The 12,792-nt window shown below is 44.3% G+C and overlaps 1 protein-coding gene and 1 pseudogene across 1 annotated transcript in view; both read right to left on the bottom strand.

Annotated features, from left to right (window-relative positions):
* The window catches only part of LOC136638567 (zinc finger protein 235-like), a 95,450-nt gene that overhangs the window by 60,054 nt on the left and 22,604 nt on the right, over positions 1-12,792 (bottom strand). Inside the window, exon 4 of the mRNA XM_066612606.1 lies at positions 7,414-7,433. Within this exon, the coding sequence (XP_066468703.1) occupies positions 7,414-7,433 (20 nt within the window). The remainder of the gene's footprint in view (positions 1-7,413; positions 7,434-12,792) is intronic.
* LOC136642673 (5S ribosomal RNA) lies at positions 12,024-12,143 on the bottom strand (annotated as a pseudogene).

Below are 12,792 nucleotides of genomic sequence, written 5' to 3'. Positions count from 1 at the left end.
AGGAGATAGCAACCAACATAAGTCACCCACCCTGGGTGCCACTCCCTCCTGCCTCCCAACATGCATCCTGCCCTCTCCATGTTCCACCTCTCCCCACCCCATTCCAACCCACTGCTGACTCACCATTGCCAGCATACACAGCCTCTGGCAGCAACAGTTTGGAAGTGCATGGCTATGCATGCTCCTGGATTGTCTTTTATGACAGCTGGAAAGCATCTTCCACCACTGGAACACTAATTCTGGCAGCGGACCCCATCAATAGGATCAGGCCATTACCTGTAAATGCAGTACATACTGTGAACTGTGCAACAAGTGATAGGACCACCTACAAAATCCACAGCCCAAAGTAGGGTACTGCTGCATTGTAAACAAAAGAATGGGGAGGGGGAAGAAAAGATGGTGTATTGCAGGAATCCCAACAGTCTGCAGTCTTTACAAACTGCAACATACCTCCCCATCCTTTTATTAAAATCTTCCTGATGAAGAGTTCTGCAGAACTTGGAGCTCATTGTTGGATATTTGGTTACTTTTGCTCCTAATAGCATTACCCTATTTTAAATTGTAGCTTTTGTCTTCCAGTGTACCAACATGGCCACCTTTGATTTTGCTACCTGAAGCCTAAGCCAAAACATTTTTCTTCATGTATCAGTCACATTGACACCAAACTGCCTCTTCGTTTTCCAAAGACTGTAGATCAGGTTAAAACGGCCTGGCCAATAAAATGTTCCCACTGTGATTTGTACCTGAAAATCCATCTCACGGTTTTCACGGTTACATCCTTTATTCAGTCTTCAAAACATGTTGGGAGTATAATGAATGAGCCATCATTTGATATCATCCCACAGTACAGGGAAATTCAGCCTCTTTATAATCAAAGCACTGTAAATATATGCTTGCTACTCCCATCATTTCTCTCCCGTAATTCTGTTATCTCTGCAGCCAAATACAGCGCTGTATGAGAAGGCCCTCCAGGAAAAGAAATCCTATAAGCCTGTGGTACTGCTTTCCATATCAGATGGATTCCATTTGGCATCCTTTGTCCCTGCTGCTCCCACTCTACTACATCTGTCCAAAGAGCAGTTCCCTAGTCCTGCAAAGGAGGCACCAGTAATAAATGGTGGGGAATTTGAGGATCAAACACTGAGGACAGGAAAGCAACTGCTACTGGGACCCAGTTTTTAACAAGACAGTTCTGAAGCACCAGCAAGGCACATGTTCAGCTTACACTTAGCAGTCTACTTCCTTCCTTGCTTGCTTCCTTGATAGATACTCTGTATCAGTCTCTGTAGAAAGCAGTTTTGAAAACAAGTTGTATTTAGCTCCTAGTAACGGAAGAGAGATGTAAAAGGCCTCCAAAGGAAACTGATCGCCTGCCATGCTGGGCTGCGTTCAGACTCCGAGAGTTACTTTGCACATGGCAGTTTAGAATTGTTAGCACTGAAAACTCATACTTTGCACTTCAGCTACTTTGACAGCCCAATCTTATTTGTGTGTTGTGCTGGTGAACCGCAAGGGCTGCCAGCCGGGCTGCCTCTCCACCATTCATGCTACTGACAGGGGCCCGCAGATTGGTATCAACTGACCCCGGCCAGTGGAGAGATAAATTTGGTGGCATTTCAGGGGCAGATCATTTCAGGGTGGGATGGGGGTTGATCTGGGTGGCATGGGAGACACTCCCCCTTCAGCTTGACAGATCCACTCCAGCAAAAGAGCTGTGAGTAGATCCATAAGGAACCATGGAGCAGCAGAGGAGGTAAGTAAAAGTTTGTGTTACCTCTCTTGGTCCTCAGCTGGCCTGGCTCTTGGAATGCAGTGGGTGTTGCATCAGCAACCATGCACACTGCACGCTGACTGAGATAGGGTTGGGCCATTAATTTCAGAAGTGCTGCTACTTTGGGTGCAACATCAGTCACTTTTTTTTTTCCTTTTTAAGCTTCCATTCTTTAAATGTCATCATCTCACCAATCAAAAAGCCTATTTTTCAAATTATTCTTAGAATTAGTAAACCGGTTTTGCAGGTGGGACATATCTTGGGCCCATCCTGGATACAGTCCTGTGTAGAAGGTATCTGTTGGCATCACAACAACAAAGCGTTGCAGTATGTTACAAAGAGTTATTCCCCATCATAGGTAATGCCCAAGTCATTACCTATGAGTCATTCTGCTGAAATCAATGGGAATTCTCTGAAGTAAAAGGCTGAAGACTACAGTCTGAATGCATGACATCAGTGGTTCTCACACATTTAGCAACAGGACCCACTTTTTAGAATGAGAATCTGTCAGGACCCACTGGAAGTGATGTCATGACCAAAAGTGACATCATCAAGCAGGAACATTTTTCGCAATCCTAACCACACTTACCCAGGAGTAAGTCCCATTTACTACCATTGTTAAAAGAATATACATAGTAGCTTGTTAAAAGTACAGGTCTGTAGCATTTCCCCAAATGCAGTCACGTCCCATGGTAGCATCAAGTCTAATATATTAAAAATATAATATTGAAATGAATGCAGACCCACCTGAAATTGGCTGATGACCCACCTAGTGGGTCCTGACCCATAGTTTGAGAAACAATGCATTACATAGTTAAAGTCATAGCTCTGAACTCATCTTCCCATTTCTCAGGTATGCCTGAGATATTAAACCCTGTTTGTGTTCTCCAGTGCTTTATAATTATAATACCAGACTAAGCAAAAGTTCTAAAGAGCAGCAATCAAATTCTGAAAAGAGATGATTAAAATGATAGTGGAGGCTAAACACATATGAGATCAGGAGTCTTTAGAAATCCCAACAATGAAGTAAAACTACTCTAAACATAAATGACACAATTAGGTAGCAATCATTCTGTTTATTTCACTTTCCCTGGATAATCTTCCAGGTCTGTGGAAGCTGAAGTTCGTTTTAGTTGAAGTGATTTGAGGGACCAGGCAGCTTGACACTCTTGTTCTCTGATCTGTGTTTGATCACATTGTTTTGAAAGATTTTTTTGCCTCTTTCCCCGTGTTTGCATAATTTTACCAAACACAAGTTGCTTTGTTTGGAGGCACTTCTAGCTCAGAGAAGATTCCTAGCAATGCTAGCCCTGACACAAGCTCAGTAATGCTGGGCCCGTGGATGACACTGCTGCAGGAGGCAATGCAAGTCACTCAGGGACAACCCAAGTGGCTTGCACTGATTCTGGTATAGTGATGGGGATGCTGGATCTGAATGGGAGGAAGAGCCATGGGAGCATGCATGATAGGCTGCAGTTTAAAAGCCCTGCAACCAGTCAATGAGGAGAAGGCTGTTGCCAGAAGCCAATGGCTGCATGTGGTTGGTCCTCTGCAGGAAGAGGGATCTGCTGAAATACCCAGGGGCCTCCCCAAGGAAGGCTGGAGGAGGAATTTGGTGACTTAGTAACTCCCTCACTACCTCATTCTCTGAAGCTGAAAGAAGGCCGGAAGCTTCCCCCCCCTCCCTCATTTGCTCTCTGCCTCCTGGTCACTGGATGACCACCCCATGGACAAAGCACACCACCACAGAAGATTTTTGGAACCCTAAAACAGAACGGAAGCTGCCTCAGCCCATCATCCAAGGTACAACAAGCTTTTATAACTTAATGCTGCTCTTGAAGAAGTCACTGACACTGACGTTTGGATTTCATCACCGCCAAAGAGGAGGTCGGGCAGGAGAGTTGTTGCTCCTGAAATTAGCTCAAATCATGATTGACAGGATATGAGGAACTGTCAGTATGTGGACAGGGAGAAACCTTTTGCACAGTTTGGATTCCCTAAGACTGGGAGCAGCTATGCAGTGGCAAAGTCTCAACAAAGGCTAGGGCTGTGCACTTTGGGAGAGAAGCGCAAAACATTATAAATATATAGGCTGCCCCATGAAGCCCAATTTCAGGTAGGATCGTTAATGTTCCTATCATTCCAAATGACAGCCTATTTTGCATGCATGATCAGATGTAAGTTGCGCTGTGCTTGATGGGGCTTATGGCCTAATGTTATCTTATCAACCATATTGGAGGAGACTTCCAGAAGCAGCAACAAATTACATTCTCTTGCATGCATTTTGTTATGCCAAGTCTTCAAGTTCCTTTGAAAACTTACAAATCAAATTGTGGGAAGGGCCTTCTTTCTCTCTCTTGTTTCCAAGTCTGCATGGGATTCTGGCCTAGTTTGACTTGTATCCTGGCCCAAGTAGATGATCTAGAACAGGGGCGTCCAAAGTTTTTGGCAGGAGGGCCAAATCATCTTTCTGACATTGTGTCGGCGGCCGGGGGGGGGGGGGAAGAATTAATTTACATTTAAAATTTGAATAAATTTACATCAATGAATATATTAAAGATGAACTTATATGAATGAATGAAGGTCTTGCAATAACTCAAGGCCTATAAAAGGCCTTGCACAAAGCAAGGCTGGCCTTTCCTTTGCTGCCGCTACTGCATCACAGATGGGAAACAACAAGCAGTGGAGGAAGCCCTCATCCCACAAGCACACAAGAGGTCAAACAGTCACCCTCACACTGAGAGCAGTTGTGTCGGGTCAGCATGGGCTCCAACAAATCTCCGGAGGGCCAGAGGCTCATTGGAGACGGGGGGCTCCCTGAGGGCTGCATTGAGAGGCCGCAAGTGGCCCCAGGGCCGGGGTTTGGGCACCCCTGATCTAGAACCTACAAGAAGTCTGCATCTAGGGATATGCAGGGCTGACTCACTCTATTTGGTTCCCAGGTATTTTCCTTGCTATCCACCATCCCAACTGCTTATACAGTATTGGGCAGGATAGACAACTAAGGACCCAATCCTATCCAACTTTCCATTACCAATACTGACACAAATGCAGCTCCTTACCTACAAATGTTTCCTTACCTTGAGGAGGCCTCTGTGATTTCCCCTCCATCGCAGGAGGCAACACACACTCTGTTGACACGCAGCATCAGTGCTGGAAGGTTGGATAGAATTGAGCCATGAGGCATATTAACTACCCTCCTGTTTTGCCTGCATAACTCATCAGCTTCTGGATTACTTTTTTTTGGGTTCAGCAGCTGTACTGGTCTGATGCCACCAACTAAAATCTTCATTTATTTATTTCACCTTAAAGTATTCAGTACAACCAAGGGTGCCGCATAGGATCCTGGAAAGTAACCACTTCGGTAGTTCAAATCTATAGCACTGAGATGCGCCATGTGTTGGATTTTTAAAGAGGGTACCGTTTCCAAGATGTGAATGTGCAATTTCAAAAGCTCTGTTCTGATGTTATAAACCATAAGGAGAACATCCACATAATGTGGGCGGGAGGGAAGCACTGATGTGCTCGTGAAGCTCCACACCTCTGTGTACTGTGTTTGTGTGTACCAGGCTCCACAGTAGGGTCTGCTGAACACTGGGGCATGGCCCAATTCTGAGTCCTCTCATAAGTGCATGAATGCTCTGATAAGCTCATCCTCTGCAGCTGGTGCAGTCTGCAATGATTATTTGCTGTACCCAGAGATACTTTCTTCCACTGATCTGGAATGCTGGATGTTCAGCATTCTCAATCATGGGGAGAATCTTCAGGTACAGCACATGACAGTACAGATAAAGGTGGAACATGCAGGGAGCATGTTGATGGGGGTGTGGAGATTGCCAGTATGCTCCCACTCTCCCTCATTGTGTGGGTGCCATCCACATGATTTCTAACGCATATCAGGGTTAAGGCTCACTGGATTGTGACCTTAGAGCTTAAGACACAGAAGTGATTTGTCACAGCATCCCATGACTTCAAATCATAACAGGAGGAAATGCCATAGCCTTTAAATCACGGTAATGTTTTCTTTTTCGAAGGGATGAATAACTAGCGCAACAGAACTGAGCAAAGCTAATTCAAGGATAAGGCAATCATATCCCTCTTTCTTCTTCATTTGGTCACCAGAGATCTCGTTTCATTTCATTTAAACACATAAAAACCTAGTTAGCCTCTTTCCCCCCTCCTCAAATAACATTAGCCTTCAAAAAACCCAAACGCCAGTGAGCGAATGGCAGCATGTCTTTGCTGAAGGCAATTTGAAATCTCTCGTGTGAGCTGATCAGATTAAATAAAGCTTCTCGGCTGTCAAGGTTCAAAATCTACTGAAGTGCCACCATTTATTCCACAGCTCTGTTTTTAGTTTTTAAGGCGGGCAAGGTCAGCTGGGCCTGATTGATCCAGCAGCTATCTACCAGGAAGACAAGCTGGCTTCACCATAAGAAAAAGGAAAAACACAGTGGATGCCTAAATGCGCCCCCCCTTCCCTGGCCTGCTCTGGCTCAGAGCAGCTGGTATGGCCTGACTCCACCAGATGGCATTCTTTCTCCAGTGAAAACTGAAACAGATTTTCTTACCATCTTCCAATCACCTCAGGGGCTCTGGGTTAAGGTTTGTTTTTCTATTGCAAAAAAAGCAGAACTTTAAGCTACAACAGGCCTGGCTGCTTCTGTCATATTAGGCTTACAAAGCAAAGGGAAAACAAATATATAAGCCGGACAACCTCTGTCAGGCATCTGATAGGTGCCAAATCATCACCCCAGAGAGCAAACATCTCAGTGTTTCCACAACCTGAGGCCTGGCCTCTGTTGCAAAAAAATAGGGCAAATATCTTTAAAGTGGAGGAGCATTGGGCAAACCCAAATGGCATTCTGGAGAGGCATAAACCACGAACAGTTTTACCACATGGTGAACTGTTTACCTAGGCCAGGCCTCAGGCTGTGGAAGTATATATTGCTCTGCATTGGTACATAAATGCACATGCACACACACAGAAACATAATAGTGGTTTTGCTGGATCAGACCAAAAGTCCATATAGTTCCAGCTTCCTATTTATTCTCACATTGTCCTGCTGGATGTTTCTGAGAAATCCGTGCGTAGGAAACGTACGCACAGATAAAATCAGAATATATAACCCAATCTCTCAAACAGGGAGGAAATGGGTGTGTGAGAGAGGGAAGTCATGTACTGTGGCCTGAGCTCTCTTGGAAGAATAAGGTGGGGGGAGCACATATGTTAGGAAGAAGGATAGGGTACAACCATTCTTCCTTGGTTTCCTACACGGATAGAACGGCGATGGTCCAGTGTCACCTCCCAGCCCAGGGGTAACACCAAAAAACTTTGGGAGATTCGGTGGGCCCTCTGATGAGCGTTAAGTCCAAGGCCAGTGCCCTACCTGGCCTGTCCAAACACCACCTCTGCCTAGGCAGGTTTCAGATGTCACCATATCCAGTGTACTTTCTGCTAGTATTACACAGCATTGTGCCTCTTCAAAAGGTTCTGCTCAGCCTCGTCTCATGCAATGTGATAACATTCTTCACCAGTATGAAGTGATTCTTCAAGCAGCATCTGGTTTGCAATTAAGTGGATGATTACAGGACACGAAGTAGGCAGTAGAATCCATCTCGCTGGGTGGGCATAGCAGTGCCGCAAATGGTGAACAAAACCCTTCTGCTTTTGTCAGATTATTATTATTTTTTTTAAAACCGCCTTGGCCCAAGGATGCTGGGAACAGGGAGATGTGTGACGAGAAGGAGAAAGGCTGCAGTTTAGCTGCTAAGAGGGCAAAGCATATAAGAATCATTATGACTGTACATTCAAAGCAAGCTGAAGATGTATCAGAATTCTTTCAGTTTGGACATAGAGGTGAGCGTGAGTGTGAGTGTGAGTGTGAGAGAGAGAGAATGTTATCTATCCCTGTCAGTTACTACATGGTGTGTGTGTGTGTGTGTGTGTGTGTGTGTGTGTGTGTGTGTGTGTGAATCCTAGCTATCCTGGTCAGTTACTACATGGGGGTGCGTGTGCCTGTGCTGTCTATTCCTGTCAGTTACTACCAGGGCACCAGAGATAATATATTATAAGTGTATCTGTCCAATTCTGAGTTGAAAACCACAACTTTCACCCACTGTCCTGTAGAGACTCCTACAGAAATGAACCCTCCTTAAATTTATGAGGCCACCTTTCATTCTAGCATAATGACTAAATGCTAGTGTGGTGCAGCAACTAGGAGGTAGGCAGCCCAATCCTACAGGGTCTTACTGCAGCTGTTCTTGTGATCCACCACTGTAAGTCCCAGTGTGGCTCCCTGGGAGCATCAGTACACAGGGGAAGTCTCCAGCCTTCTTGCCAGCCCATCTGGCTGTCATGCTGTTGTAAAGAACTTTATGGCACTTTTGTGACAGCGTATCATGATGGAACATGTGTTCCACTGGTGCCATGGGAGAACAGGATTAGGCTGAAAAAACCTAGAAAACTAGTATCTCAGGTAGAAGGCAAACTTACATGTTTTGTTCTCTGACATCTAATTTTCTGTGTGTGTGGAACTTTGTATATTAGAAAACATTCCTCTATCATATGAGCCCCCCCAGATTGGAGTGACACAGCCCAGGAACAGAACTTCCTCTACTGTTTGCAGGAATTTGGACTAAGGAAGCAATCTTAAGCATACTTGCAAACAAGCAAGACCCAATGAACACTGTAGGACTTGCTTCTAAAGAAATACATTTAGGATCACACTTGGTTCTAAAGCATTCTGGAATGTTCACATGCCTCATTCCATTAACAGACAGTAACATCACTGTAGGAAAGACCTCGAATTGGTGGTGACAGTATTTTTCAAAAACAGCTTCCCCTATTGTCAGTTTCTCCTGAATATCTGCTCCAGCTAACTGTTTTGTTTTGGTTACTGCTGCTGTTCTCAACCTTAGCCAATATAAATCAGAGCCTCCACCTCATGCCTGAAGAGACAGGGACATTTAATTTACAGCAATTTCCTTTTCATTCATTTCCATGACTTTGCTGAAATAAAACATGATGGATCACAGCCTGCATTTGCATTTATGCTAAAGTGTGAGCAGAGCAATCCACATCAAACTGAGCAAAAATGTCACCCTCATTTTAATGGCAAAAAGCAAAAAAAAACAATCCTCGATACCCGCACAGCCAAACCAACCTCAAACACCTGTCCATCCAATTGTTGACTGGTGCAATAGCTCAGTTTTCACAAATCTCCCTCCAGAATCTACACAACAGACATCCCACCAACCCTCATTAGGTATGTCCAAATGTTAACTGTTTGCTGATCTTAGAAATATCATACCCTTAGGTTTTACTGCACAGAGGACACATCCCTCGGAGCAAACCTCAGATGCTGACTGAGGACAGATAAATCACATCCGTATGACAGTAGAACTGTGAGGATACCTCTGTTGCAGTTCTGTGTTGACCAATAGTGGCTTCTGGGACAAGAGGACCAAAATACCCTTGCAAGGAGACCTTCAGCAGCCCAAAATCCTCAGTGGTGATATACAATGGAAGCCATGCTGGCGCCACTGCATTGCAATGTGGGGATTTAGCTAGGTTTGGGGCCTTAGACAATACATTCATCAACTAAAAATTTGCTTAGTTTGGAGGTCTAGTCAAAGCAATCAACAGAAGATGCCCAGAGATTAAACTGTACGTTATGAAAAGTGCATGCTTAATGCATTTTTTTTTAAACACTGTAAATGGCAGTTTTATCATATATGGGGGGGGGGGTTGATTGAAAGTGGAACCAATTGAAACAAAGAAAATAGAGACTAGAAAATGGAAGTTCCATTCTTGGGACAAAAGGCAATCACGAGAGGGGCAAGAATCCTGTCATGTCGACCATCTTTGAAAAAGACAAAGAATCCATGCCGAGCATTTGGTAGCAGAAATTCTCAACCATGCCATGCTTATAATAGCCATAAATAGAAGAACTCTCAGTGGGATTTCTTTCAGCCAATCTTTATGTTTTTTGTCACTAAATGTGAAGGAGAACAGGATGACTTGCAACATTTAGATCACACTGACATAATTTATAGGGAAAGAATAATTTTGTATATGACAATGATCAAGGAAGGAAACATTACCTTTCTATTTTTTTTATTGGCACATCCAGATAAAGCAGCAGGTTCCCTTTTAAAATGAATTTGCTTTCAGTTTGCTGTAGTGAAAACTACTTATTTATTAATCTGCTAATGTTAAGAAAAACTTTTCAAAAAGCACATCACTTGATTTCTCATGCAGTATCTGAATGCAAAAAGCCATGGAACTAAGGTAACAATGCACTGACTTCCTATATACTCTAATTGACATTTGTCACTCAACAGTGACAAATGCACACTGCATATTCCATCCATCTTTTTGTCACATTGCAGCATGACCAGGAAACAGATCTTATGGTAAGATTATTCAAATAGGAGCACTTCTGATTCTTAATTGCTTCCATTAAAGTATAACGGACAAAGTAAATAGACTGCAAAAAGCAAGGTAGACAAGGTCTAGACAAGCAAGGTCTTCTCTTGAAAAGTAATTGAGGACAGGGGATGGTTTAGAGTAGGGGTGTCAAACTTGTTTCAAACAGTGGGCTGAACAGCTTTAATGAGGCCTGCTGAGAACAGGAAGTGACATCATCATAGAAATGATGTCATTAAGCAGATGCTAGCCAGAAATTAGCACTTTATTCTCACAGAGGAACTCATTAGCTTCAAATGACAGAAGAGAAAATATCCATCCCATATCCGTGCCATGGGCCTTATGTTTGACACCCCTGGTTTAAAGCCCATCCTTGAGAAAGCTCATTTACTTTCCTCAAGTAGATAAATGGCCACCATTTGCTCTATGGGGAAAAGTAAGGAGTTGCACTATAATGTTGCTGATTACATCAGCAGCTGACTGGGGGCACAAACAGATATAACATTTCACAAGTAGAGGAGGCAGTTAGGGGGAAAATGACCTTTGAATGACCATAGCAACAATGGTTCTTTAGGTTTTCAGTAGCTCAGTTTGAATTGGGGAAAGTTAGTTGTGGTAGGTAGATATTGAATAGTGCTAGTGACACCTTCGTTGACTTGGTCATGTCGTGAGAATGGACAATGGCTGGATCCCAAAGGATCTCCTCTATGGAGAACTCATGCAGGGAAAGGGCCCTACAGGTAGACCACAGCTGCGATACAAGGATATCTGCAAGAGGGACCAGAAGGCCTTAGGAATGGACCTCAACAGGTAGGACACCCTGGCCTCTGAGCGGCCGGCTTGGAAGCAGGCTGTGCAGCATGGCCTCTCCCAGTTTGAAGAGACACTTGCCCAACAGACTAAGGCAAAGAGGCAAAGAAGGAAGGCCCGTGGCCAGATAGACACACCAGGGACAGACTACATTTGCTCCCAGTGTGGAAGGGATTGTCACTCCCAAATTGGCCTTTTCAGCCACACTAGATGCTGTTCCAGAAACACTTTTCAGAGCGCGATACCATAGTCTTCTGAGACTGAAGGATGCCAATGTAGCGACATTCCCAACACACCTTCTTTCCCAGCCACTGGAATAATTTTGTAACCTATTTTGTACTGTTTGTTGTTTCTTTTTAAAGGATGAGTATGTATTTGCATGAATGCATATATGCTGCTTCTGGAGTCTTTTAAATATAGGCAATCCATCTGGAAATGAAGAAACCTCTATGTCTGCTCCAGAATCCTAAGGGTGGAAACCTAACCAACTTTCCAGTACCGAGGTAAGGGGAGTATAGCTTTGAGGTAAGGGAACAAGCATTTCCTTACCTTGAGGAGGCCTCTGTGACTGCCACCGGACTGCAGGATGTAGTACATGCTTCACTGGCACAGCTATATCAGTGTGGGAAAGTTTTTAGGATCTAGGCATTATCTTCATCCTGGGATTTATTGAACTCTGATGAGATGATGGGAGCACTGGAAGAAAGGAACACTATGAAAAGAAGCTGGCCCGTTGCCACAATAAAATAGAGAAAGGTACAGGCGTGCCCCCATATCTGCAGGGGTTCTATGAAACCACGTAAAAGAGTGAACACCTGCCCTCCACCATCAGGACCTGAGGGGAGCTCTGCTGCCCTTGCCTCTGGAGGGTACTCTGAGCCCAGCAGAGGCCGCAGACGTCTGTGGTCTTTGCCAGGCTCACACTGAGCCCTGGATCTGAAAAAACACTGCTTCTGGTTTCTCTGTGAAATAAATGGTTGGCAACCTTCAGTCTCGAAAGACTATGGTATAAGCCTACAGCACCCGGTATTCCCTGGCGGTCTCCCATCCAAGTACTAAGCAGGCCTGACCTTGCTTAGCTTCCAAGATCAGATGAGATTGGGCATGCGCAAGGTAACAGTTGCTGTCTGTGAAATAGGAAGTGTAATACCCTTACAAGGCATTAAAAAGTCACTTCTGGTTTCATTGAGAAACTGGAAGTAGCATTTTTTCAGCTCTGAGGCTCAGAGGATCCCCTCAAGGGGGAAAACACAGGGGGGTGCACCCAGGAAGGCCCACATACCCTATCTGCAGATAACTGAATTCACAGATTTGGGATCCGCAGTTACAGGAGGGCTCCCTGTATGTATAAACCAATTCCAAACAAAGCTCTTCCTCCACAAGTCCTGTCTGATTACAGCTAAAAACCAAATATAGCACCTGTGAAAAATCCCTCTGCAAATTTTGTTAGCTGACTTTAGTCCACTGCTCTTACCACCATTCATCTTCACTTATGTCCTCATGTTTGCAGTGGGTTAAGTGAGATTTTGCACTCTGATAACTCCATTTCTCGGGAGGTTTAAAAAAAAAAAAGAGTGATTATGGTAACTTCCCAGAGGTAAGAGCAGTCCTTGGGGACAGAGAGATTTTTGGTAGGATCTCTCTCTCCCCCCCCCCCCCCAGAAGAGGATCTCCTGGGAATCTCCCTGTTTATCTCCTTTGCTGAGATTCATTTTTCTTGTTGCCTTCGAAGGCTTAAACTGCATTCTACTATCCCTCTGAAGTAACAAGGGAGGTTCTA

The sequence above is a fragment of the Tiliqua scincoides genome, chromosome 2 (assembly GCF_035046505.1).
Source record: "Tiliqua scincoides isolate rTilSci1 chromosome 2, rTilSci1.hap2, whole genome shotgun sequence".
NCBI classification, from domain to species: Eukaryota; Metazoa; Chordata; class Lepidosauria; order Squamata; family Scincidae; genus Tiliqua; species Tiliqua scincoides.
The sequence above is the reverse complement of the archived record's forward strand: the minus strand, read 5'-3'. Positions and strand labels throughout refer to the sequence as shown.